Source organism: Eretmochelys imbricata, chromosome 1 (assembly GCF_965152235.1).
Source record: "Eretmochelys imbricata isolate rEreImb1 chromosome 1, rEreImb1.hap1, whole genome shotgun sequence".
Lineage (NCBI taxonomy): Eukaryota > Metazoa > Chordata > Testudines > Cheloniidae > Eretmochelys > Eretmochelys imbricata.
Genome location: NC_135572.1, coordinates 221,638,006 through 221,664,652, shown reverse-complemented (window position 1 = coordinate 221,664,652; position 26,647 = coordinate 221,638,006). Strand labels below are relative to the sequence as shown.

General features: G+C 46.4%; 1 protein-coding gene across 1 annotated transcript in view; it reads right to left on the bottom strand.

Annotated features, from left to right (window-relative positions):
* LOC144269396 (scavenger receptor cysteine-rich type 1 protein M130-like) overlaps positions 1 to 26,647 on the bottom strand; it is an 87,228-nt gene that overhangs the window by 10,307 nt on the left and 50,274 nt on the right. Inside the window, exons 5-6 of the mRNA XM_077825077.1 lie at positions 2,939 to 3,256; positions 2,545 to 2,859 (exon numbers count right to left, since the gene is read on the bottom strand). Coding sequence (XP_077681203.1) covers positions 2,545 to 2,859; positions 2,939 to 3,256 — 633 coding nt within the window. The remainder of the gene's footprint in view (positions 1 to 2,544; positions 2,860 to 2,938; positions 3,257 to 26,647) is intronic.

The following is a 26,647-nucleotide window of genomic DNA, read 5'->3' as shown; positions in this document are numbered from 1 at the left end:
TTAAATCATTTGATTCAGAAATGAACTGGGGTGTGAAGAGTGAAATCCCAGCGATTGCTAACGATTCTGTGCATCATTCTGCAGGAGCAACGGCTAGGGAACCACTCCAAGAGTAAGAGACGCTTTTAGGCACTACAGGCCCCTTAGAAATACAGTGGGCATCTCTGGAAGGCCACCATTTACCAGCAGCTACATACAGATTGTAATAGATAAAGGCTGGGAAGGATTGTGACATTGGTAGGCCAGATGCCAGCTCTTGCCCAGGCTGCAGGCCTTGGCTGAAAACTTACAATCTCGTAGCTGGAGACCAGGCAGGGTCACATGTTTGTGAGTTTTGCTGAAAACAGGTATTAGTCTTGTAAGAATGTATTGAGTGTTTAGACTTTATGAAATTCTGGTTAGTTGCTGTGGGCACTAATCTCACTTGTAATGTTTGTGGTCCATGCAACAAGAACATATGTAAGTTTTGCTTTATAACTGAAAATGTTTGCTCTGAACTTGTGAACTCAGGCACGGGAATGATCCCCGCCGCCCATCTCCTGCATGTAGTACATGCAGAAGGTCTTATCCCATGGCTTTGAAGGCTGGAAGAGGGAAATAAAAAGAATAGATGGGAAGAGTTTTCATCTTTTTGGCTGTTTGAACTGTGACAGGGCTAAAGAAACCAAACTGAAGCCCGAGACCCCAAAGGGTTACCCCTGGATCAGCGCTGAAGGACATTTGGACTTGACAGATCACTACAACTCTGTCACTCCAAGTATATAAATGGTAACTCATTTGTGTGTAGATGATTGCTTGCTTTAACCGTGTAAACAACCCTTTTATTTCTTTTTCCTAATGAATAAACCTGTATATACTTTATTACAGGATTGGCTACAGGCATTGTCTTTGATGTGAGATCCAGGGTACCAAGTGATCTGAGTAGGTGGCTGGTCTCTTGGGATTGGAAGAAACCTGAATGTGATGTGATTTTTGGTGTAAGTGACCACTTATCACTAAGTCCAGTTTGTTTGGGTGACAATAGACTGGAGAGTCTAAGGGGACGGTCTGTGACTCCATGGTAAGATAGATATAGTGATCCAGGACTAAGTTCCCTCTGAGCTGCATGGCCATATGGACGCACAGAAGGCTATCAAAGGCCGCATAGGCAAGCAGCCACAGGGGCCTAGACTGGAGAGGCACCTCTTCCTCAGCCCCGGAGCTACTGCAGTGGGGAGAGGTGCCTCTCCCCTGGCCCCAGGCTGCTGCAGCAAGAGAGGCCTTGGGGAAGTCCTCTCTTCCCGCTGCAGCCCCAGGGCAGCCAGAACTACAAACCCCTCATCCCTGGCCCCACCCCAGAGCTCGCACCCCCAGCCAGAGCCTTCACCCCGTGCACAGCCACCCTCTGCCCCAGCCCTGAGTTGCCTCCCACACTCTGAACCCCTCAGCCCCAACCCCACCACACATCACCTCTAGACTGGTGCACAGAACAAAATTCATTCCGCACATGGATGTAAAAATTACAGGGAACATTGGTTCAGGAGTTCACATCTGTTACAGGCTTGGTGAAATCTACTTATAGAACACACCAGCAGTTTGGGGTATTGCCTTATTTCTCACCATCTGCCCTGAGGTGGGCACTCAGTGCTGTGAGCCGCTCCAGACAGCGTGACAGGGATCATGAGATCAAATAATTTGACCGTCTGTAAAACAGCTGCATAGAGCCTAATAACTTGAGTTTGATATAAGCATAGCTTCCAGACAGGCATCCAGTCTAAACAGGAAGACTTCAAGAGATGCAGAATGCACCATTTCCCCGGTAGTTTGTTCCGATGGTTAATCACCCTCCCTGTTAAAAACCTGGGCCTTATTTCTGATCTGAATTTGTCTGCTTTCAGCTTCTAGCCATTGACTCTTGTTCTGCCTTTCTGCATTAGATTAAAGAGCCCTTTAGGAAGTGGTATGTTCTCCTTGTGAAGGGACTTATGCCCTGTAATCAAGTTACCTCTTGGTCATTTTGATAAGCTAAACAGATTCAGCATCTGAAATCTCTCACTGTAAGGCTTTCATTCATCAGATCACTTTTGTGGCTCTTCTCTGCTCCAATTTTTGTGGACATAAGAACTAGACACAGTATTCCAGTATCTGTCTCACCAGCACCATGTACAACAGTAAAATTTAGTCCCTACTCCTACTCACTACTCCCCTGTTTATACATCCAAGGTTCGCCTGAGCCCGTTTTGCCACACATGGCACTGGGAGCTCATGTTCAGTTATTTCTCCACTAGGACCCTACATCCTTTTCAGTCACTGCTTTCCATGATACAATCCCCTTCAGATACCTGAGATGCAGCCTTCTAGCATTAGGGAAATCTTTCAATATCTCCAACACCTCTGGGTGGGAGCTGAGGACTTTCTAATGGTGACCCTGGTAGGTAGTTACACAAGGGAAAGGGAGGCAGAGACAGTCAGGGAGAGTGTCATTCTCAGCAATCTCCTTAAACATCTGCCCCCTCCATTTAATCCCCTGGTAACCAGGCTCACATGAGCATTCCCAGAACAGACCTGAGCAGAGAACCCCCGCATCCTCTTTGTGTCTGCAGTTGTGCTGGCCCCAGCCCCCGGAAGGACACGCCCACAGATCGGATTCCTTCCCAGAGCAGTTCACATCGTCCAGCCAGATCTGCCCGGATCCTTGCCCATAATGAGCAGAGACAGTTGCACTGATGGCACGTCCACATCCCAGTTGTTTGCAAACGACATCGGAGTCTGACAGATCCCAGGAATCATCGCAGACCGTCCCCCAGCTGCCATTGTAATAAATCTCCACTCTCCCGGCACAGCGACCTGCCCCATTCACCAGTCTGATCTGCCAGCTCCCTGCAGGGATAGATCACAGCTGTTAATATGTATTTTCCTACTGAACAGAAAATGTTTGTGAGATTTGGAAATGAATCACCTGAGCAAAGGACACTGACGTCCTCAGCAATTCCTGCCTGGGCTGTCTCAGACGTGGAGATGTCACAGAGAGTCAGACGAGTCTCATTTCCTGCACACTGGACCCTTCTGAGCCCCACAGGCCCCGTTCCATTCTCAGACTTCGGGGGGTTAAAAGCTTTCTCAGCGACTCCGCACTGGAGCTCCCTGCACACCACGCTGGCATCATTCATGTCCCACTCGTCATCCAGCACTCTGCCCCACACACCACGGAGGGAAATCTCCACTCTCCCATCGCACCGGCTCTCTCCATTCAGAAGTCTGACTGATTCAGAGTGACCTGGGCTCAGGAGAGATGGGAAATTCACTGAATAACATTCTCTCTTACACACTAGAAATAATGCACATGAAATTGTGGACTATTTCTCAATAAGAAGGTATAAGCCAGTGATCAGAGTGTGTCACAGTGTTAAAGGGAACAACCTCTGTCAGAAGACACTTATTCCTGTGAATCTAAAAGTGGAAGGTGCTGCAATGATTTTAAAACTCTGAGCTTGACACAAGGGCTTGCCAATGGACTCTCTAAATGAGTGAGCAAGGGAATTCCTGCCGATTACTGATTGGGAAAATAGTCTCTGTGTGTGGTGGCAGAATGACTGCTGAGGTTTGAAGTCACTTTATCCAGGTTTAAATGCCTGGAAGCCAGTGAACGGTGTCTGCACAAGCACTTAGCAGGTGGGTCGTGAATGATTTAGGCAAGTTTGCATTGAGGGAGTTTGGCCAATGGAAGAGCAAGGTTCATGGTGGTCAGGAACAGGTTATTGTTGGTAAATTCCCTTAGTTCCCTCTGATCTTTACTCAGTAGGTGGCAATTTTCTTGGTTCACCTGGGGCCAGTGTTAGATAGTTCCCAGCACTGGTGGTTTTGACTGGAGCTGTCCCCTGAAGTGTGGTGTCATCTCTGAATCTAACGTGAGATTCCAGCTGATCAATTCATAGCACAAGAAGCAGGTTGTGTGTGGGGTGGAGAAGGGGACGTGCTTTGTTGGTGAATATTGTGACTCCCTTGGAATGTGAATCTCAGTCTTTGCGTGTGTCTCAGAATCCGAGAGTCTGACAACAAGGTGGTAAGTTAGGAATTACTCACCGAGTTCAGACCCAGGTGCAGCCAGGAGAGAGTGACCATGTTAAAAGACAACAGCAGAGTCAGTGCAGGGCACACCCACTGGCTGTGTCGGGTACAGTATGTACCAGTATGGCGACCTGACGGGTAAAGTGTGTGTGCACTGGATCCAAACAGCTCAAGGATCTTGGTAGCCAAATAACATTTCAAGGCTAAGAGTGAAATCCTGGCCCCACTGACGGCAATGGTAAAACCTCCATTGACTTCAGCGGAGCCAGGAGTTCACCCTAAGACTGGACAAGGAAAATGCCTGCAGGCAGCTAGTGTAGTGCAGGGGTGTAGCCACGGGTGGGCTGTGGCCTACCCAGTTATCATCCAGGCCCACCCAAATCAGGGCCAGAGCCCCCCGAATCCACAGGCTGGGACTCCCACCCCCAGCTCGGTGTCCATCAGCCTGGCTGCATCTTTCTCCTGCCGGCGCCGTGCGCTGCTTCCCTGGTCTCTGACCCCAGCACTAGCCCCGCAGGGGGTGTGCCTCGTGAGGGCAGGTCTGGGTGGGTCTAGTGCTGGGGCTGGAGACCGGGGCAGCAGCTCCCAGCACCGGCAGGAAAGGGACGTGCCTGGGCTGGCGGACACTGAGCCAGGGTCGGGAAGGGTGAGTACAGCTCGAGCCCTAGTGGGACCCCGCTTTGCCCAAAAGGCACGCCTAGGTGACCAGATGTCCCAATTTTATCGGGACAGTCCTGATATTTGTGGCTTTTTCTCATATAGGTGCCTATTACTTCCCACCACCTGTCCAATTTTTCACATTTCCTATCTGGTTACCCTAGGCACGCCCCGCAGCCTGTGTGCCCTGAGCAGCCTCAGCTTTGGGTGCCTGCTGAGCGGTAAGGGCCGGCTGGAAGGGGTGGAGGGAGGAGAGCCCCCCCTCCCTCCTGTCCCCTTCCCAGGGCACCGGATTCCTCCTGCACCCCTCCCTCTGCTCCTCCCGTCACTGCCCCGAAAACTGGGGCCCAGCCAAGTTTCCTGTCCTAGGTATGCCACTAGTGTAGTGTGAGGGCAGAGAGTAGATCTGGGGCTTTCCGAGGAGGCTCATGGATATAACTGGGTACCACAGTCCCGCAGGAAGGCCGGATGGGATGATGGCAGATGGAGGTCATATGGAAGGGATCAGGTGTTTTTCCTTAGAAGGGATTCTCCTTCCAGCAATTGTAGGGAGAAATCAGCATCTTCATGTGCTGAGGAGTTCCCTCCGAGAACCAGGGTCTGGGCTGGGTAGCTAGTTAGGAGAGGCAGGGCAGGGCTGCAGGGAATTCAGTTAGGAATGCCGGTAGCAGCCTCTGTGAGAAGCAGGAGAACTGCCAGGTTTTTTGCCCCCAAGGTAGAAAGGTATCAGTTGTAAAGAGGAGAGTAGACGTCTGTTGAGAGTGCTGGGCAGGGCCACATAGGCTTAGTCATGGTGTGCAACGGCACCAGTGACCCTGGCCTCTGTGGGAGACAGTCCCGGAAGCTACGTGTCCATTATTAGGAGAAGGTTGAAATCCAGGGCTTCTGCAGTAGGTTTCTCTGTAAGGACCCCAGTTCCAGTGAGTCAAGAAGCCCTATGGAGACTCTGTACATGGATCTGAAGATGGGGCAGAAAGGGGAGCTGAAACTTCACTAAGCAGGAGGGGTCCCTTTGGTGAGGGGAGAAGCAGATGATCACAATGGCCTTTTTGGGTCTTAAAACTCTGTGGATCTATAGACCCATAAGACGGGCTCCATTTAGGCACAAGGGAACCAGATTGGCTGGCCATTAAAATTAATTTTCTAGTGAATTATTTTCCCTCAGGGCCCTGGCTGGCCACTTTGAGTGCCCAGGATGGATAAATTGGGGTTGTGCAGCATCAGGCTGTTGCTTGTATGACCCCTGCCTCATTCACTTTAGAAACTGGAAGGCCTGTGGAGAACGAGCAGGGGAGTGCAGGAAGAACTAGGATGCTCTTGTTAAGAGCAGTGACGGTCATTCAGTCGAGCTCAGTTCTGTTCCTGCCTCTGCTACAGACTTCACAGGTGATACTGAGCAGGTCTCTGAAGCCAATTTTTATGGGGTCTGATTTGCAGAAGTACTGAGTATTCACAACTGCCGCTAGGCTCAAGACAAGATGTGGCTGCTCCACTCTTCTGCAGTCAGGCAGTGTGTTCGGGTGGAACGAGCACAGGGCTGCGAGTCAAAACACTGAGTTTTATCCTGTCTCCGCTGCTGACTCCCTGAGTGGCCTTGGGCAAGTCACTTTGCTTTTCTCTCTCCGTTTCACTGTCTGTAAAATGGAGCTGTGACATTGCACTCTGTAGGATTTTATGAAAGTATGCTGATGAGTGTAAATATAATGTAACTGAAATTTGCTTCATGCAAAAGGTCTTTTGTAAGGTATCATTACAAAGCTTATAATCTACTGAGTGTGTTCATCCTCTTTGTATAAATGTATCACTCATGTATCTGAAACTAGAAATTTGAAATATAACTCTGAGGTCCTATTGTAGTTATGCACAGTGTGGGCCATTCATGGTGGTTTGGAATCTTAATGGCTCCCATTAACCAGGAGAATCGACTGTAGATGGCTCTGTTTTACTTCTAAATCTTCCTGTATACTGGCAAGCAGGTAATGAAGTCTTACAGTGACATGTGATCTTGGCACCTGAACTCGAATCCATCTTTAACCTGTTACTTTTCCATTGAAAAGGAGGGGTGGGAACCGAGAGAGGGACAAAGGATTCCCGCCTTATGCAAAAGATATATAAGTGAGTGGAACAGAACAAACTGGGCAGCCATCATGAGAAATCCCCTCGCGACCACCTGAGCTGGAACAAGGGCTGTACCAGGGAAAAGATTGTACCCAGACTAGGTAGGTATCCAGTCTGTGAAAGAAACTTATTGATACATCTCTGAGGGTGAGATTTTATCTGTATTCGGCTTAGATTTGCGTGTTTTATTGTATTTTACTTGGTAATTCACTTTGTTCTGTCTGATACTACTTGGAACCACTTAAATCCTACTTTCTGTATTTAATAAAATCACATTTTACTTATTAATTAACCCAGATTATGTATTAATACCAGGGGGGCGGTAAACAGCTGTGCATATCTCTCTCCAAGTGTTATAGGGGGCGGACAATTTATGAGCTTACCCTGTATAAGCTTTATACAAGGTAAAAAGGATTTATTTGGGGTTTGGACCCCATAGGGAGTTGGGCATCTGAGTGTTAAAAACAAGAACACTTCTTAAATTGCTTTCAGTTAAGTCTGCAACTTTGGGGCACGTACTTCAGACCCTGGGTCTGTGCTGGAGCAGACTGGCATGTCTGGCTCAGCGAGACAGGGTGCTGGAGTCCTAAGCTGGCAGGGAAAGCAGGGGCAGAAGTAGTCTTGGCACATCAGGTGGCAGCCCCCAAGGGGTTCTGTGATCCAACCTGTCACAGGAGCTAATAATAATACTTACCCACCTACTTCCCTGGAGCTTGGTGAGGGTTTATTAGTGTCTGGAGAGTACTTTGAACACATAAAACTCTGCAGAAATGGTGAGTACTCTGGAGAATCAGGCCCTGAGGGTCTCAAGTTGCTGCCCAATCACGCCAAATAAGTAGCGAGTTGGGAATTTTGGCTTTAATCGTTGTAAGTACAATTTTCAAAGGCAGCTAAATGATGTAGGAGCCTAAGTGCCATTTTCTGAAGTGACTTAGGCAGCAAGAGGGAGAAGTCTGTATGGTTCTTGGCTCCTAAGTTACTAGAGAAAATAGGATTTAAGTCTCTAATTCACTTAGGCCTTTTGAAAATGTTGTTCTTGGGCTTCTAAGTGCCTAAGTCACTTTTGAAATGGACCTCATAAGAGTCTGCTCTCTCCTGGGGTGTTATGAAGACAAATTCATTAATGTTTGTGGTGCATTCTCACACTACTGTAACGAGCACAATAGAAAAGCCAATGAAGAAATTAATAATTCTGTATTCAGTGCACTGTTTGTACGGTCTGTAGAGTGAATAAGGCCCTGGGTCACAGGTTGAATGATGAGGATAAAAAGAAATATTCTACAGCTCCTCCATCCCCTGAGCACCATCCTCCCTGTGCACTGAAGGAGGCAGGAGCTGGGGGTAGGTGAGAATAATAGAATATGTGCATGCAATTGGACTGTATCATAATATATATGCAGAAGGGAGGGTGGGGGACTGAATTAACGTTACATAGATAACCTTAATTCTAGTATTTTCTAATTCTTGTGCCTTTGGCTTTGACTAAATGAACTAAATAATGCTGTTTATTTTTTTATTTATTTTTATAAAAGCTAAATATTAGAGCGGGTCAACAACCCAAAATTTTTCCTGTGATGTTTTCTGAGTGCAGTATTTCAATTTTTAAACAGATCTGAGATACTGGGATGTGGAAATGGAATTAATATTTTTTGTTTAGACTCTAACAAAAATATTGATTCATTTCAACTTTTGGAAAATGAAACATTCCATTTTCCTTTCCAGTTTTTGATGTACAGGTTTGCCACTTCCACCCCCTTTCTATTTTTTCACACAATCAGACTATTAGGATTGGAAGAGACCTGAGGAGGTCATCTAGTCCAATCCCCTGCTCATCTTTTCTTCCACTGTAAAAAGTTAGAAAAAGGTAAAAATGTGTAAGAAAGCAGGGGAAAAAATCTTTGGAGTTTTTTCAATTGGAAAGGTGTGAAAAAAGTTAAAAAAAACCTCAGTGAGTGAAAGCACTACTTTCTCTGTGGTGGGCTACCAAAAATATCCCCAGAAACTCACGTGAGAGAAGGGAAATGCTGATTTTCAGCAGTTTATAATTCAGCCAAACCTGGAGGGAATATGACTGCACTAGGAGAAGGCACCTCCCTGGCCCCAGCACTGACCACTTCCCTAATTGCCAAGGCTCCAGCAATCAAGGAAGGTGCGAGAGCTCCTCAAGAAGGTGCAGAGAATATTTTATGACAGAAAGTGTGAAGCAAGCTCCATATTGGGAGTCACTACTAGTTCCCCTCTAATTACTATTGGAGAAGGCTAAGGACAGTGAATCGGTGACATTGATGTAACCCAGAGGACAAAGTGCTGCCCCTGCTCCTCTGCCCCGCGTCAGAACAGAGTTGCTGATGTTTTTACTGGAGAATCCAGGGCTTTCCCCAGTCACAACTGTTCTTTTGTGATGATATTATTGACTTAAATGTTATCTTTAATACATTTACTGTTATTTTCTGTGCTTTAGGATCTAGCTCCCCCTCCCCTTGCTGTGTCCTCAGGTTCCCCTGCTCTGGGGCAGCATCACACACTGAGGGACAGGTGTCCTTAATCCAGCATCTCTCTTGCACTTACCTGAGCAAATCACACTGGCATCGTTGTCGTGTGAGCACGGAGAGGCCCCCAGGGCAGTAACAGAGCAATGGCCCAAATGGGTCTCAGTCCCTTTGCAGTGAAATGTGTCTGTCCAGACAGAGCCTGTTCCCTTCCCAAAATACCCTCCTCCTGGGGCTGATTCAGCGAATCCGCAGTCGAGCTGACGACAGAGAACGTTGGCGTCTGGCAAATCCCACCGTGAGTCACAGAGGGTTCCCCAGGCACCAAGAACCTGGATCTCCACCCTCCCTGAGCACGCTGTGCTGCCGTTCACCAGCCGGAACCCTGTGTGCCCAGGGGAGAAGAGGTTTAGAGAGGGAGCATTTAAGATATTTTATAGCAAATAGTAAAAGAAAGGAAAGTCAGGGGCACTTGATCCCTTTCTCATTATCTTAGCTTGTCTGGGGTTTTGATCCAACCCTATCAAACCCAGATCCCTACACAGTTAGATCAGTACATTGCTTCACTATAATCTGGAATACACAGAATTGGGATTTTAAAGACATTGTGCTGAATTCTTACGTGAGCATATGACACCAGCGTCATTTGTGTGTGAGCATGTCTCATTCACTTGTGATATCCTGGGACAGGAGAACAGGAGAGACTCATTCCCCACACATTGGAATTCTTCAGTTAAGATCAACCCTTGTCCTTCTCCAAAGTGACCTCCTCCTGGGGTAGATACAGCTATTCCACACTGTAGTTCATTACAGATAACGTTGGCAACTTGGAGATCAAAGTGTGCATCACAGACTGTGGTCCACGTGTTTCCATGTTTTATCTCCACACGTCCTGAGCAGGCACTGTCTCCTCCAACCAGCTGGGGCTTAATGTGTCCTAGAAAGTCAATGAAGGCTGAAAATTATAAAGGGGGCTTTGGGAGTTGGAGTGCTCCACTGGTATAAAACTTTGCCTAAAAGCTCATTCTGGGTCAGTGGCATAGTGAAGGCAGCAATACAAATAAAAAGGCAATATATTTAAAAAAAATGGAAATAGTGGGAATTAGAGCAAATCAATATACATTAGAAGTTATTATATGAAGAAAACTGATAAGGGAAGCTAAAGACACCAGAATAAAATCCGTGACTGGGAGAACTATGACAAATAAGGAGTTTTTAAAGTATATTAGGAACAAACAAACAAACAAATCCTAACAATGCTATAGGCCCATTAGAAATGGAGATGGTAAAATTGTCAATAATGAGGCAGAAAAGGCAGTGGTGTTCAATACACATTTCTGGTTTTGGACAGCAGCAGGATGTCTATTCATATCTCTGAAGAGGATGAATCTCTCTCCAATCTATTGGTATCTAAGGAACATGTTAAATGGCATTTTTCAGGGATCAACATTTTTTTCACATCAGCTGGTCTGAATAGCTGATAAAACCACATAATAATAGAAATGTAGGGTCGGAAGGAACCTCAAGAGGTGATCTAGTCCATCTCCTCACAGCAAGGGAGGTTTAAGTATACTTAGGCCACCCGGACAGACGTTTGTCTAACTTGTTTTGCAAAGTCACCAATGATGGGGATTACACAACCTCCCTACATACCCTGTTCCAGTCCTTAATTATCTCTATAGTTAGAAAGGTTTTTTTTTTAATATCTAATTTGAATCTCATTTGCTGAAATCTAAGATGATTGTCTAGTCCTACCCTTGGTGGATATGGACAACAATTGACAAACAATCTTTCAGTTATTTCAAGGCTGTTATCAGTTCACCTCTCAGTCTTCTCTTCTGTAAACTTACAATGTCCAATTCTTTCAACATTTCCTCACAGATCATGTTTTCTAAACCTCTTACTCTGTTTGTTGCTCTCCTCTGGGCATTCTTCAATTTGTCCTTATCTTTCTTAAATAGTGATGAGCAAAACTGGACACAGTACTCCAGCTGAGGCCACATCAGTGCTAAGTAGAATGGGAAAATTACCTCCTGTGTCTTACATATGACGTTCTTGATAATACAATTCAGAATGACATTTGCCTTTTTCACAACAGCATCACCCATTTCAGTCTGTGATCCACTTTTACCCCGAGATCATTTTCTGCATAACTGCTGCCTACTCAGTTATTCCATATTTTGGGGTTTTTTGCATTTGCTTTTTCCTTCCTAAGTCTAATGCTTTGCACTTGTCTTTCGTGAAATTCAATTTACTGATTTCAGACCAATTGTCCATTTTATCTAGATCATTTTTATTTTAGATTTAGTTGGGGATTGCTCCTGCTTTGAACAGGGGGTTGGACCAGATGACCTCCTTAGGTCCCTTCCAACCCTGATATTCTATGAATCTATGATTCTATGATTTTGAATTTTAACCCTGCCTTCCAAAGAGCTTGTGACCCCCCTCTCAGCTTCATGTCATCCACAAATTGTGTCAGTGTATTCTCTACTCCATCATCCAAGTCATTTATGAAAATATTGAATAGTACCAGATGCAGGACAGTGTTATTTTTTATTTATCCATAGGAACACAGCAACCAAAGGGAAAAGAATAAAGCAACTGAAGGCCTACAGGTCTATGTCTTACCTAAAGCTCACCTTTTCCCTCAAAACCTGGGCTGACTCAGCTTATCCCAGCAACCCCTGCCTCTGGGGATTGTGTTTCAGTCTCCTTCCCTGCAGACCCTGCCTCACCCCCTCTGTTCCTCAGGGCTCCCCTGTTAACAATTCCCAGGCTCTCTGTTTAAAATTTCCCACCTCAGGGGCCCATCCCAAGGAAGGGGACTTGTGCTCAGCTTGGGCAGATGCAAAAGCTCAAAAGCCCTGACACCTGTATTGTCAGTTAAGTACCAGTAACTGGGTTCTATGAAACCATTGTCTGCCATCCTGGGACATGTGGGGAGCTCAGACGGGGGTTGCCCTTTGAACCCCTGAAGGAAATGTGAAAATAGCAGTAAAAGGACCTGAGGTACACGTAATAGTCACAAAAATACAGATATAGCCCATGTTCTTTGCAGGGGTCATAGTAGACAAAGAACTGAATGTGAGCTCCCAGTGTGATGCTGCTGCAAAAACGGCGAAGGTGATCCTTGGATGTATAAAGAGGGGAGCAATGAGTACAGCTGGCTGAAATGCAGGATTTCCAGTGTACAGGAAATGTCACTATTTTAAAATTTCCTGTGAATTGGAAATCTGACTAAAATTTTGTTTTGGAAACTCCAGCCCATGGTGTACCCAAAATGAAAATTGCTCCCAGGAACCCCAACAGATGCAGAGTTTCACTACTGTTAACACGAGGAAAAGTATGTCAATTTCGCAGAGCCACTGCTGGGGCTCTGGGGCAGCCTCATCATGTGGCCTGCCCTGGACTGGGGACCCCTGGGCTTCCAGACTCCTTGGCCAGCTGGCAGCCGAAATAGGCAAATAGCCCAGTCTGGGACATTCTGCAAGGCGGGGCTGCCCAGGAGCCACAGACCCCGGGACACCGGAACCCATCCCAGGATTTCCAGGATCCCTGATGCAGACCCTGGAGCCGAGCCTTGGTTAGAGCTGGGGCTCCCAGGGCTTCCAGGTTCCTATCCCATGGCAGAGAGCCTGAAAGCACTGGCAGGGCTGCCCTGGAGCCCACACCCTAGAAAGACTAGGGTCTCCAATTCTGGATCAATCTGTATGGTGGGGCTGCCCCAGAGCTGCAGATCCTAGAAGACTGGCGTACCCAGCCCCAGGACAATCTGCACGGCAGGACTAACAGAAGCCCCCAGGGAACCTGGCAGGGAACCATGGATATTTCCACCAGACCCTGCTTGTGGTTTCAAGAAAGTTCATTAAACTCCAATTCACTTTCGTGATAAATGTTGAGTTCAACAAACTGGCATTTTCCAATGAAACTCTGGTTTGCCAGATAATTTCCAACCAGCTCTAGTAGGGAGGTGAAATTTCCTCTGTGTACAGCACCGGGGAGACAGATACTGCATCTGCTTTTAGTGTCCACATTGTCAGAAGGATGTTAAAAAATTCCAGGGCTTGAAATTGTTCCCTGCAGTAAGAGATTAAAGGAGATCAATCTGTTTAGTTTACCAAAAAGATGACCTAGATGTGTGTTGATTTCCGTGTATAGATACTTTCACATGAAAAATGCACTGCATACTAAAGGCCTTCTTAATCTAGTGGGGAAAGGCATAACAAGAACCAATGGATGGAAGTTAAAGACAGATAAATTCCTATTCGAAGCAAGGCATACATTTTTCACAGTAATAGAATCATAAAATCATAGAATATCAGGATTGGAAGGGACCTCAGGAGGTCATCCAGTGTGGAATAAAGGGGAACGATCATGTCTCTTGATCTGCTGGCAATGCCCCTACATATACATCCCAAAATACCATTGACCTTCTTGGCAACAAGGGCACACTGTTGACTCATATCCAGCTTCTCGTCCACTGTAACCCCTAGGTCCTTTTCTGCAGAACTGCTGCCGAGCCATTCGGTCCCTAGTCTGTAGCAGTGCATGGGATTCTTCCGTCCTAAGTGCAGTACTGTGCACTTGTCCTTGTTGAACCTCATCAGAATACTGATGAAACGCTGGAACAAATTACCAAGGGAAGCAGAAGATTCGCCACCTCCTGAAATATTCAGAACAAAATTGGGTGCCTTTCTGGAAGATATGCTTTGTCCAAACACAAGTTTAGATGAAGTACAGTAGTAATTGGTTTAAATTCTACAGCCTTTGTTACCCAGGAGGTCAGACTAGATCTATTTCTCCCTTCTGGCCTTAAAATCTATACAGCTATGAATCAGAAAGAAAGTTAACATTTACAAAGTGAAGCACTCAAACATTCAGAATGCCAGACTTGTACTTGCCTGTGAAACCTTCATTAGTCCCTTTTGTGACTGTGCGTGCGGGTCCATTGTCCAGAACATGAACCTGGCAAAGGCATGGTTGGTGTTGCAAAAACACAAACACTCATGAGAAGTGCTAGGCTCTGGCATGTGCATAAACACCTTCCAGAAGGGTGGGACCAGAACACCCTGACACAGGGTTATGGTGTAAACACACTCCCCAAAGATGATGAAAGGGAAAAAATGACCCCTCCAAAGATAAGGTCAGGATGACAGGGTGATGGATAGAGATGTTTTGATCAAACCAACATGGACATGGTAAAGGGTGGTAACTAGTTATTTCAGAGGGTAACTTAATTTTATCACAGTATAAAAGACAGGTCACGGAGGGGGGTGTGTGTCTTTTTCTGGCTTCGGGTGAGGGGAGGGAGTGGAAAGTCTCACCACTCACTGAGCCAGTCCATTGTAAGGGGCATAGACGTGCCAGTGTAACTGTACACATTGATCCGGGGAGCTAATACCGTGCTTTGTCAGCAATAACCCTGAACAAGAGCCTTCACCACTGAACCGAGTCTGTGGTCTTCTTGGGCAGTTTGATTGAGGCCTGCTGCGTCAGCTATCCGCGCAGAGCTGAAAACACACACACAGAGAAAACACGCACAGCCAACAGCTGACAACACCTGGGAGGTAGGGAACTGTTATTTTCTCCATTTTACACATGGAGAACCAAAACCCAGAGACACTCTATGGCCAAAAGTATCAAGTGTCCACTGAATTTGGGTGCCCAACTTGAGATACCCACTTCCTGGCTTTTGAGAGGACTTACGTTTGTGCAGCACGGCTCCCACTGACTCCAGTTTACAACAGTGAGTGTTCAGCACTTCTGCAAATCAGACGCTCATGTTCTCAAGGGGGCCACCCATAAAATGAGGAACACACAATTAATGACCACCTGTGAAACACTTGGTTTCAGCGACTTGCCAGGCATCACATAGGAGCTCTGTGGCAAAGGAAGGGATAGAATCCAATTCCCCAGGGCAGCATTCACCTGCCTTAACAAGAGACCCTCCTTTCTCTTCCTGCAATTCCCACACTCACACACAGCACACTTCACAGTTTCTGCAGCAAGTGAGGCAGGGATCCTACAGACAACCACCTCCTTCACGCCACGGCCCTGATTCAGATCACTGTCTATTCTGTGGAGAAAATAGCATGTTATCATGTAATGAAAGACTGTATCTTAATGCATACGCACAAGTGGGCCAAAAGAGAGGTGCAAAGACAACTTTCTGCCATTTCCTTATTTTTTACAGCTCAACTTTGCAAACTTAACGTTCCTTAAAAGTAATGTTTTGTGCATACTTTCCTAGGTTTAAAAAAAAAAAAAAACTGAAAAAACCAGGAATTCCAAGATGTGGAATCATGTTGACACCCACACGGATCGTCAGCAGGGTTGGAACCTTTAGATTTGCCACCCAAACCTCTGCCACTTGAGCTAATGGCATAACTGACAGCAGTAGTAGGTTGTCATCCTCTTTGTGGACCAGCACTAGACAGAGATCAAAAGATTTTGGGGCGGGGGGGTTTGACAAATATTTGCTGACAGCAGGGGAGTGGCAAAACTCAGGGATTCTGGGTTCCATTCCAGGTCTGGAGTGGTGTGTCCTCTACTGGTCACAGGCCCCTCTTCCCCTGTTCTCTCAAGCCTAACTCCTTCTGTGCCCACCCCTCCAACCTGTCCGAGTGCTGTCTCCTCCCCATCCCTTGCTCTGTCTCCCTGTCCCATTCTTCTTGTCTACCCAATTCCTGTCTCCACTCCTCAAGCTTCTCATCCCCAGTCCCAGTCTTCTTGCCAAAACAGTCCTAGACTTCACCTCTGGCTTCCCCAGCCAAGTCCCAATTTCCCCCCCTGTTCTCTGTGCTGTCCTTCCCTTCTGGGGTCCTCAGCTGATCTGTTTCTCACTCTTACCCTTGCCTTGGGTTGTCCTGTCTGCCCCAAGCCCCTGTTCCCCTCCCTGGATGCCTCATCCACAATCAGGGTTTCTTTCTACACACACTTAGCTTGTGGAAAACTGGGGTGTAAATTTACCTCATAGTAGCCTTCTTCACACTGAGTGTCCGTGTGGAGCCTGCTGCTGCCCACTAACAGTTTCCTAGTGCTGGGAACCGGGAGAGATCAAAGCACACAAGGGAACTGTTAGGGCTTCTCTTCGCTCCCACACTAAATCAGTGCCACTGTATCCATGAGCGGTGCCGATTTAACCGTGTCTGGTGAAGACGCATTACATCGATGGGCGAGCGCTCTCCTGTCCAGATAATTAGTCCACCTCATCGAGAGGCAGAAGCTCTGCTGGCAGGAGAGCGTCTCCCACTGACATAGTGCGATGGAGACACTGCTTTAAGTCGATATAAGTTACATTGCTCGGGGAAGGGGGGTTGTTTTCACACACCTGAGTGATGTAACTTACATCAGTGTAAGCACTAGTGTAGACAAGGCTTCACTGCACGTCCACATGGACACTTGGTGCATGGCAGGACAATGCAGGGTAGATTTACAACCCAGCTTGCCACAAAGTAAATGTTCATGAAGATCTACTCTCGGTCTCCCCCACCCCTCCCTGGCTGCTTATTCCAGTCTCGTCACCCTGTTAGTCTTAGACTCCCCCGACACCCTGGTTCCTGATCTGATCTGTTTTTCCTCACACACCTCCAGTTCCTCCCCACTGGTTCCCAGTCCCAGACTTCTCACCCAATATGATATTCTATACCTTGGGGGAGCATGTTGTAACCCCCATATTCCTCATTTTCATATAATTCTGATCTTACCTATAAAGCATGCATTGTAAGGTATCAAGGGAAAGGTTATATCTGCTGAAAGTCATTTCTCTATCCATTTATGTAGATCATTAATGCATATGAAGTTATGAGAATTGTGTAGTACGGTTGTTACTAAAACATGCTGTAAGTTGGGGGAATCAGCCAGATATTAGTTCCCCAGAGGCAACAGCAAGGAAATAACCAACGCCCGGGCGGAGTGTCAAACAACCCATCAATAGCCATTGTCCAGGAAGCGGGAGAAAAGGACATGATAAAAGGAAGAGATGTTTGCCAAGCTCTTCCTCTCTCTTCCACCTACATCTACAGACACCACACCAAGCGACTGAAGGGCTGATCAAAGGGGAGAGCCTGGCTGAAGAACAACCAGCCAGCCTGGGGTGAGAAACATCTAAGTTTGTAAGGGCACTGAAAGTGTTAAGATCAGCTTAGAATGGGTTTTGCTTTTATTTCATTTGACCAAATCTAACCTGTTATGTTTTGACTTATAATCACTTAAAATCTATCTTTATAGTTAATACATTAGTTTGTTTATTCTTTCTGAAGCAGTGTATTTGGTTTGAAGTGTGTCAGAGACTCCCCTGGGGACAACAAGCCTGATACATATCAATTTCTTTGTTAAATTGATGAACTCATTGGGTAGTGACATTTGGTTGCACGATCCAAAGAGCAGCTTACATGCCAGAGGCTGTGCATGAACAGGCCAGGAGTGGGGGTTCTCACAGAAGAACAGGGTAAGGCTGGATCCCAGACTCAAGGATTGGTGTGACCTAGCAGATCACCGGTACGGATAACACCAGAGGAGAACGTCACACCAAGTCATTCCCAGTTGCCCCAGCTCCCACTCTCCTTGATCAGAAAGTCACAGTCTCTCCCCGCCCACTCCCTGTCCTAATCACCCTGCCTAGCCAGTCCTAGTCTCTTTTCCCCTCCTCCCAGTCCCAGTCTCCTTGCCCAGCCAGTCCCCATCTCCCGCTTTCTCTCCCAGTCCCAGTTTCTCTCCATCCACCAGCCTCCAGGCTCAGAATAGTCCCCCTGCATCCTTATCCTCATCTATTTTCCCCTCTCACCCCGGTCTGCATTCAATTCAGGTAGCTTCCTCCTCACACTGCCTGGGCCCAATAGGTGGATACAGTCTCCCCCATCTCCATTCTAGTGCCTGGTGCCACTCTGGCCCACAGCAGCCAGGAGCATAATTTCAGCATAATTTTATTGGTTACACATCTTGCCACGGCTGCAACCCCTCTTTGGGGACCATCACCTTGTTGCAGTGAAGGGGCTTGTGTGCTCCAATGAGCCTCAGAGCTAAGCTGTCAGGAGCTTCATTTTTCTTCAAATTTGGTATATTGAGAAGATTCCAGAAGACTTGAGAAATGCTAACATTGTTACCATCTTTAAAAACGGAGATAAGTTGGATTGTGGAAATTATCGTGGCATTGACTTGCTATCTGCAGCAGGGAAAATTCTTGCCCGTATCCTCTTAAACCTATTACTTCCTCTTGCTGAGGAAATATTGCCGCAATCTCAGTGCAGTTTCAGACCATCCTGTAGGACAACCGACATGATCTTCATTGCCCACCACATCCAGGAAAAATCTCAGGAGCAAAATCAGGACCCGTACATGGCCTTCATCGATTCGACAAAGACTTTCGACTCTGTCAATTGCAAAGCCCTGTGGAAGGTGCTGGCCACATTTGGCTGCCCTCCAAAATTTATTGAGGGCCTAAGGCTTCTTCATGATGAGATGACTGCCACCGTTCTTTGTAATGGCCTGGAGATGGATCCTTTCATTGTCAAAACTGGGGTTAAGCAAGGATGTGTTATTGCAGCAACCCTGTTCTCCATGTATTTAGCAGTCATTTTGGTCCTTGATAAAGACCTCCTCCTCACTGGAGTTGACATTCAATACAGAATGGATAGGAAGCTTATTAATATTTGATGTTTCCGCTCGAAGCCTAAAGTCCACAGGACATCCCTTACTGACCTTCAGTACGCTGATGACTGTTTCATCATCACACAGACTGAGAATGACCTTCGGTCCATACTAGATTTTTTTGCACAAGCTTACTGAAGCCTATGACTCTTACTCACTATCAAGAAAACTAAAGTGCTCCATCAGCCTGCTTCAGGCCTTCCACATGAACCACCACAAATCACCATCAAGGGACAGACTTTTGAGAGAGTTGAGGACTTCTGTTACCTCGGTAGCCAACTTTCTTAACATGCAAAAATTGACAGTGAGATCCAGCACAGGATCCAGTGCGCAAGTGCTTCCTTTGGGAAACTGCTCTGGTGCGTTTTCACAGACCATGACCTATGGAAGGACACTAAGATCTAGGTCTATGAAACAACTGTTATTCCTATACTCCTTTATAGATGAAAAACCTGGGTGACCTATCAACAGCACCTCAAGAGTCTGGAGAGGTACAACCCACGATGTCTCTGGAAGATCCTTTGCATCAAGTGGGAAGATCGCTGCACTAACACCAGCATCCTCACTGAAGCGAATGTCACCAGCATTGAAGCAATGACAATGAGCCTCACTCACCAACTCTGCTGGGCTGGACATTGTGTGCGGATGCCAGACTCTCGCCTCCCAAAACAAGCCCTCTACTTTCAGCTCACCCATGGTTGGAGATCCCATGGTAGTCAGAGGAAACTCTACAAAGACACACTGAAAGCGTATCTCAAGTGTGGAAGCTGGGAAAGAAAGAGGGTTTAAGTGCAGCCATTTAAGTATCAGAGACAGAGCAACAATTGAGCTAAGTGTTAGCCTAATATCGCGAGACCTGTAGAAGCAGGGCTCATGTCAGAAGCGAATGGGAAACAGCAGAATAGTCAGTGTGACCTAGCCTTGAGATAACGATGTTTTGAGAAGAGAAAGTGAGAAAATACTGGAATAGATAGTAAATAGCCTAAATAAAACGTAGATATTTTTAATTTATGCACGTCACAAAGAGGTATAAATGCTTGTGTGATTTTGCTTGTACTTTGAAGAAACTGAGGCAGAGATGCTCTCTGCCAGCTGTATTCTTCCCTTGCAATTGCTCGAAAAAAGCTGTCTCTGATTTTGTTGCTTCCAACCTGAGAGTGGAGTTCATTTTCTTCCACAATATTTGGTGCCGTGACTCCGATAGCTACACCCATCTGAGGCAGCGACCGCTACTATGGACCGTCCCCCTTCGAACCCCAGGCAAGAACTCAAAGCTAAGAGACCTTTTGAAATCTCTATAGGGTATCAGAGGAGGACTGACCGTGGGGCCTGCCTGGGTCTAGGATTGTGTGACCCTACCCTTTTCCCGTCCTCGGACGGTCTATGTCCATTCCCTTGACCTCTTTCCTCCCTCTCTCCTCCCCGCCTGAAGGAGGGTTATGAGCCAGTGACTGGTCTGACCATCTCACCAAAAGCAATCAGAGTAAGCGGCATTGTTCTCTCTGAGACTAGCCGACACTCTTTGCTAAAGGGAGGTGTAGGAGGGTCATGGACATCCTCAATAAATCTTTCCTGTGTGAGTGCCCGAGGAGTGGTGTGGTAATTTTAGCTTTATGAGCCGCTGACTCAGCGGACAGGATAGAGACGTGTCTTAGTTTATGAGCCGCTGCAGCGGACAGGGCACCCCCACACGCTTAGAAAATGGGTGGAAATCAGTCCAAGACTACTCCTGCTCCACCGAAGGGCATACCTGCTTATTTTATGTATGTGCATTATAGTCCTGGGACCTGTAAGTACTGGAATTTTTACATCTGTGCTGATTTATCTAAACAATTCCTACTAGAAGGTACCTTCGATTTAAAAAGATTGTCCTCCTCAGAGGCGCTCTTGTGTCACCTAAAATCCCTGATGGGCAGTGGGAACAGTTTGTTTATTGGTGGGAGAAAGCTACAAAGAGACTCCATGAGTCTCGGGTGCGAAGTTTAAAAGATTCCCAGGAGAAATTAAAAACTCAGATGCAGGAGTTAAAAACCAGGTGTAAGGCAACTGGATGCTTTCCAGCCAGAGCAATCTCATTATCTCCCTCAGCTCCTTTGTGTCCCCAATTAGTTAAGACTGAGAGTGAAGAGGAAGCAGCTGAGGACATTGTGGACTTTTTCAGTGCTGCTCGGCAGACTGCGGTGCCTCCTTCCCCACTTCCCCCTCCACAGGCTGCGCCGCTTAATGATTTTCTAGCAGCAGCAGCAGCCTCACCGGCAAATAATAGAATCATAGAATATCAGGGTTGGAAGGGACCTCAGGAGGTCATCTAGTCCAACCCCCTGCTCAAAGCAGGACCGATCCCCAATTTTTGCCCCAGATCCCAAATGGCCCCCTCAAGGATTGAACTCACAACCCTGGGTTTAGCAGGCCAATGCTCAAACCACTGAGCTATCCCTCCCTCCCAATCTCTGTGTCTGCTGCAGAGATCATTCCTTCTGGAGAGGAAACCCGTCTGCTACCCTATCTTCCTCAAGGGTCGGGGGCTGTTTCTGATTCTACCAGTGCCCCACTTGACTTCTCTCCCCCAATCTCCAGCCGCACTAGGAGACAACAGGACCAGTCAGCATTACTCCAGGCTCCCTTAAGACAATTGCCGGGGAATGGAGGGGACTTGATCACAGTGCATGCCCCTTGGACACCGAGCGATCTTAGAAACCTGGTTAAGGAGTTCCCTAATATTAGAGACGAGCCAGAGAAATTTAAAGAGGAACTCCGGACAGTGATTCAATATTACAGTCCATCATGGGCTGAGATCAACCAACTCTTGTGAGTAGTTACAGCTTCTGAGGTCTGACAACAACTATTTGATAAGGCCTGATGGCCCAATACCAATCCTGGAATGGGGGATGCCCTGACTCAGGCTAGGGAGAGCCTAGTGACCGCCATTCCTGACATTTGTCCCAGGAAGACGGATTGGACAAAGATTAACAACTGTAAACAGAACAAGGGCGAGTCCCCCGCTGACTATTTAGATAGACTGACAAAAGTGTTTGAACAACATTTGGGATGAATCAACCAGCTAGCAATGCTAAAGAAGCAGTAGGAGCTGTTTTTGTTCAGGGACTCTTGCCAAAGGTTCAGCGGCAGTTGAAATTAATCTGCATCAGCTGGCAAACTAAGCCTCTTTCTGAATTGGTGATATTTGCCAACCACTGTACTGCTTTATAGAAAAGAAAAAGGAAAACATGGAAACAAAACTTTTGGCCCTACAGCTGCAAACTTATCAGCCTAGAGGCCGTGGGATACTGAGGGGTGGGCGAGGAAGGGGAAGAGGGAGATGAGAGGTCCCTCATATCTTCCCCCATCAGCGAACACCGCATGCCACTTCTGTGGCCAGGAGGGACATTGGAGAAATGAATGCCCGAACCGACCTCCTCTGAACCTCCCACCCACATTCCCAGACCCTGATGCGCCAACCTTTGTTCCACAAAATAATCCTTATGAGGACAGCCTGAGGGAACATAACTGCATCATGAATCCTTTGCTTCCTATCAATCAAGAAGGCCCATACATAAATTGTGAAATTGCAGGACAATCTGTAGCTTGCCTTGTAGATACAGGTGCTAGCAGATCTGCTTTACGGTCTGCTGAGTTTTCCTCTGTTCCCTTGTCATCTTCTTCTGTTAATGCAGTTGGTATTTCAAATCAACCTGTTCCTCATCCTGTTACCAAACCTCTTTCTATTTCTGTGGGACCTATTTTGGATCAACATGCCTTTTTGCTCAGTCCATCTTCTCCTGTTAACCTGTTAGGAAGAGATCTATTATGTAAATTGAGTTGTACCATCTATTGTACACCAGACGGCGTATTCTTAGAAGTTCCTGATTAGAATACCAATCTGGTACTGGCAAATGCAGGAGCCAGCTCAAGTAAACTCAGCCCTTAGCAGTGACCTTGCTAACTTGTTATCGCAACTGCTGCTTGCCTTTGGTCTCAGCATGCAAACAAAGTGGGGCAGATTCAAACTGCAGAACCAGTTAAAATCCTGGTTGACCCTTCTAAGCCTCTTCCAAGGGTACCACAGTACCCACTGCGCCCTGATGCAGAGAAAGGTATAGCCCCAGTAATAGATTCTTTTTTACAGCAAGGTATTGTTGTTCCTGATATTAGTTCTTGTAATACTCCTATTTTCCCTGTAAAGAAACCGGGGGAACATACATACTACTTTGTTCAGGATCTCTGTACTTTTAATGCTGTTGTGTTGCCATCTTTTCCTGTGGTTCCAAGCCCGGCAACTATTTTATCTTGTATTCCTTCTGCAGCCACTTATTTTACTGTTGTGGATCTTTGTTCATCTTTCTTTTCTATTCCTATTCACCCTGATAGCCAGTATTTGTTTGTCTTTACCTATAAGGGACGCCAATATACCTGGACTCGTTTACCCCAAGGGTATACAGAATCACGCTCCCTGTTTTCTCAGATCCTAAAAAAGGATCTGAATGATGTGGTCTTTCCAGGAAAATCTGTACTTATACAATATGTGGATGGTCTTTTGCTTGCGTCTCCTTCCTTTGATTCGTGTAAAACTGATACTATGGTTCTCTTAACTGCTCTTGCTTTAAAAGATCACAAGGCCTCCTGGGAAAAGCTTCAGCTATGCCAATCTAGAGTGCACTACCTAGGTCATGATATTTCATCTGGGTCTCGTCATTTGTCAGACTCTCATATTACAGCTATTCTAAAAATGCCTAGGCCTGTTACTATATCTCAAATGCAAACCTTTCTTGGCATGACTGGATATTGCAGACAGTGGATTTTGGGTTATGCTACAATAATCAAACCACTTCAGGAGTTAACTAAACTGGGCACCCCGAGCCACTTTTGTGGTCTCAGGAGGTGGAACAAGCCTTCGTAATTATTAAACAAGCTCTTTCTAGTGCGCCTGCCCTAGGACTCCCTGATTATGTTAAACCATGTATTCTTTTCTGTCATGAGCGGAATGGATTTGCTTTGGCTGTGCTAACACAGAAACATGGAGATAAATACCGTCCACTGGCTTATTACAGGACTGCGTTGGATCCAGTAGCAACTGGCTTTCCACCATGCCTTAGGGCAGTTGCTGCAGCTGCCCTGGCTGTGCAATTATCTGAATCTATTGTTTTAGGCTCACCCTTAACTGTTTCAGTACCTCATGCTGTAGCAGCTCTTCTGTTAAAATCTAAGACACAGCTTTTATCTACTTCTCGACTTACCAAATATGAGCTTATTCTGTTATCTTCGTCTCATATTACTTTGGCTCGTTGCCCCATTCTGAATCCTGCTTCCCTGTTACCGGGACCTCAGGATGGAGAGCCCCATGGTTGTGTGTCTGTTACTTCTCTTCTTACCCACCCAAGGGAAGATCTTACTGATGTGCCTTTGCAGAATCCTGATCTTATTTATTTTGTGGATGGTTCTTGTTTGCGAAATTCTGAAGGAAAATTGGTTGCTGGTTATGCTGTTTGTTCTTTATATTCTATTGTTGAAAGTGCTTTCCTTCCCTCTGTCTTTTCAGCTCAGGTGGCTGAGCTTATAGCCTTGACACGAGCACGTATTCTGGCACAGGATCAAACCATTACTATTTACACTGACTCTCACTATGCTTTTGGAGTGGCTCATGATTACGGTGTACTTTGGAAACATAGAGGTTTCCTTACATCCTCTGGTTCCCCTATTAAGAATAGTCAGTATGTATCTGCTCTTTTGGATGCTCTTTTGTTGCCCAAAGCTGTTGCTATTGTAAAATGCATTGCTCATCAAACCCCTCAGGATGAAGTTACTCGTGGAAAAGCTTCGGCTGATTCATCCGCCAAAGAGGCAGTCCTTTCTGCCCCTCAGGCTGCTTTTATTTTTGCCTTAGTTGAGCAATCTCCACTGGCTTCCCTCGACGACCTTGCTAGGATTCAAGAGATGGCGTCAGAGACCAAAAAACGTTCTTGGAGTGTTGCTGGGTGCATTTTACACCCTGACCATTTTTGGCGCTTCCAGGACGGACGGCTGGTTGCACCACAGATGCTTTTGCCCTATCTTGCTCGCTTGCATCATGGGATATCACATGTGAGCAAAGAGGGGATGCTTTCTGCAGTGGGACGCAATTGTTATGCCCCAGGTTTTCCTTCTGTGGCCCAGCACTACTGCCAACAAAATTCAATCTGCCTGCAACACAATGTTGGTAAAGATGTTAAAACCAGACAAGCAGCCCATCCCCCTCTGTGGGGACCATTTGTAAATATTCAGATTGATTGTATTCAAATGTCTAAATGTTGTAATTATGAATATGTATTAGTTGATGTTTTTTCAAGCTGGGTTGAGGCCCTCCCCTGCAGGAGGGCAGATGCCAAGTCTGTTGTGAAAATTTTGCTCAAAGACTTTGTACCAAGATTTGGTATACCTGGGTGTATCAACAGTGACCGTGGCATTCATTTTACTGGACAGATTGTAAAGGAATTATGTGCAGCCTTGCAGATTCAACACAACCTCCACTGCCCTCACCATCCACAATCTGCTGGGACAGTGGAACGTCACAATGGGATTATGAAAAACAAACTGGCTAAGATTAGTGCAGAGACAAATCTCAAATGGCCAGATGCCTTGCCGTTAGCATTGATGAGCATGAGGGCCACTCCCAACAAAAAGACTGGACTAAGCCCACATGAGATTTTGACAGGGAGCCCAATGCGACTTCCAGTTGCGCCCCCACTGGCCCTTGCTCAGATGGACATTCATTTGATGGATGATATGATGTTAATTACTGCCAGGCACTAATGAAATGTGTTAAGTCTTTTTACTCACAGGTGAAGGAAGCATTACCCAAGGACCCTGAACAGCCTTGCCACTCCTTGGAATCAGGAGATTGGGTCTATGTAAAGGTCCACCAGTGAAAGAATGTTCTGGCTCCACGCTGGAAAGGTCCTTACCAAGTCCTGCTGACTACCAACGCCGCTATGAAGTGCCAAGGACTGACTGCCTGGACCCATGCTTCTCACTGCAAAAAGACCCCTCTGCCGTGAGATGATTCGACATCAACTGCTGATCAGCTTGTTTCTACTTCTGTTCCTCCTCCTGAACAGCAGGAGAAAAGGACAAGGTGAAGTGCTAGTAACCTCTCCCTTGTCCGCTGATGAAATCATTGTGTCGTCAGCATTTGCTACAGAACCCACAGCACTACAGGGTGATGTGCTGGTAATGTCTCCCCTGTATGATGCTGGAACACGACTGTTCCAGGAAAGAAGAAAAAGAAACACTCGCTCCGCCAAACCTGCCAAAGCCCAGAAGTTCCTGACTACAAAGGACATTAAGAACTGGCCCTCATGGAAGAAACGGAGTATTGTAGGCTGGCAGGGAGGCAACTGTGACTAGTCTTGGGAGTGTGGTGTTCATTGGATTTTGGGGTTTATTCCATCGACTGTGACCTGTGCTGTTGGACAAGTACCCTGGGAATGCACTGCTCTCCCTAATTGGCTTTCAGATGAAGAATATCAAAAGTGCCTTATTGCCACAACCACTACCCCTGCCATTATCTCCATTACCACTACCACTCCTGAAACATAGCCAGATACAGACAATACTATCTATTCTGATGCAACCCAATGGCCAAGGCCTTCACATGTTAGTGATTTACTTAAGTATTGTTTGGAAAATTTATTTTTTAAGGTTCAGGACATATC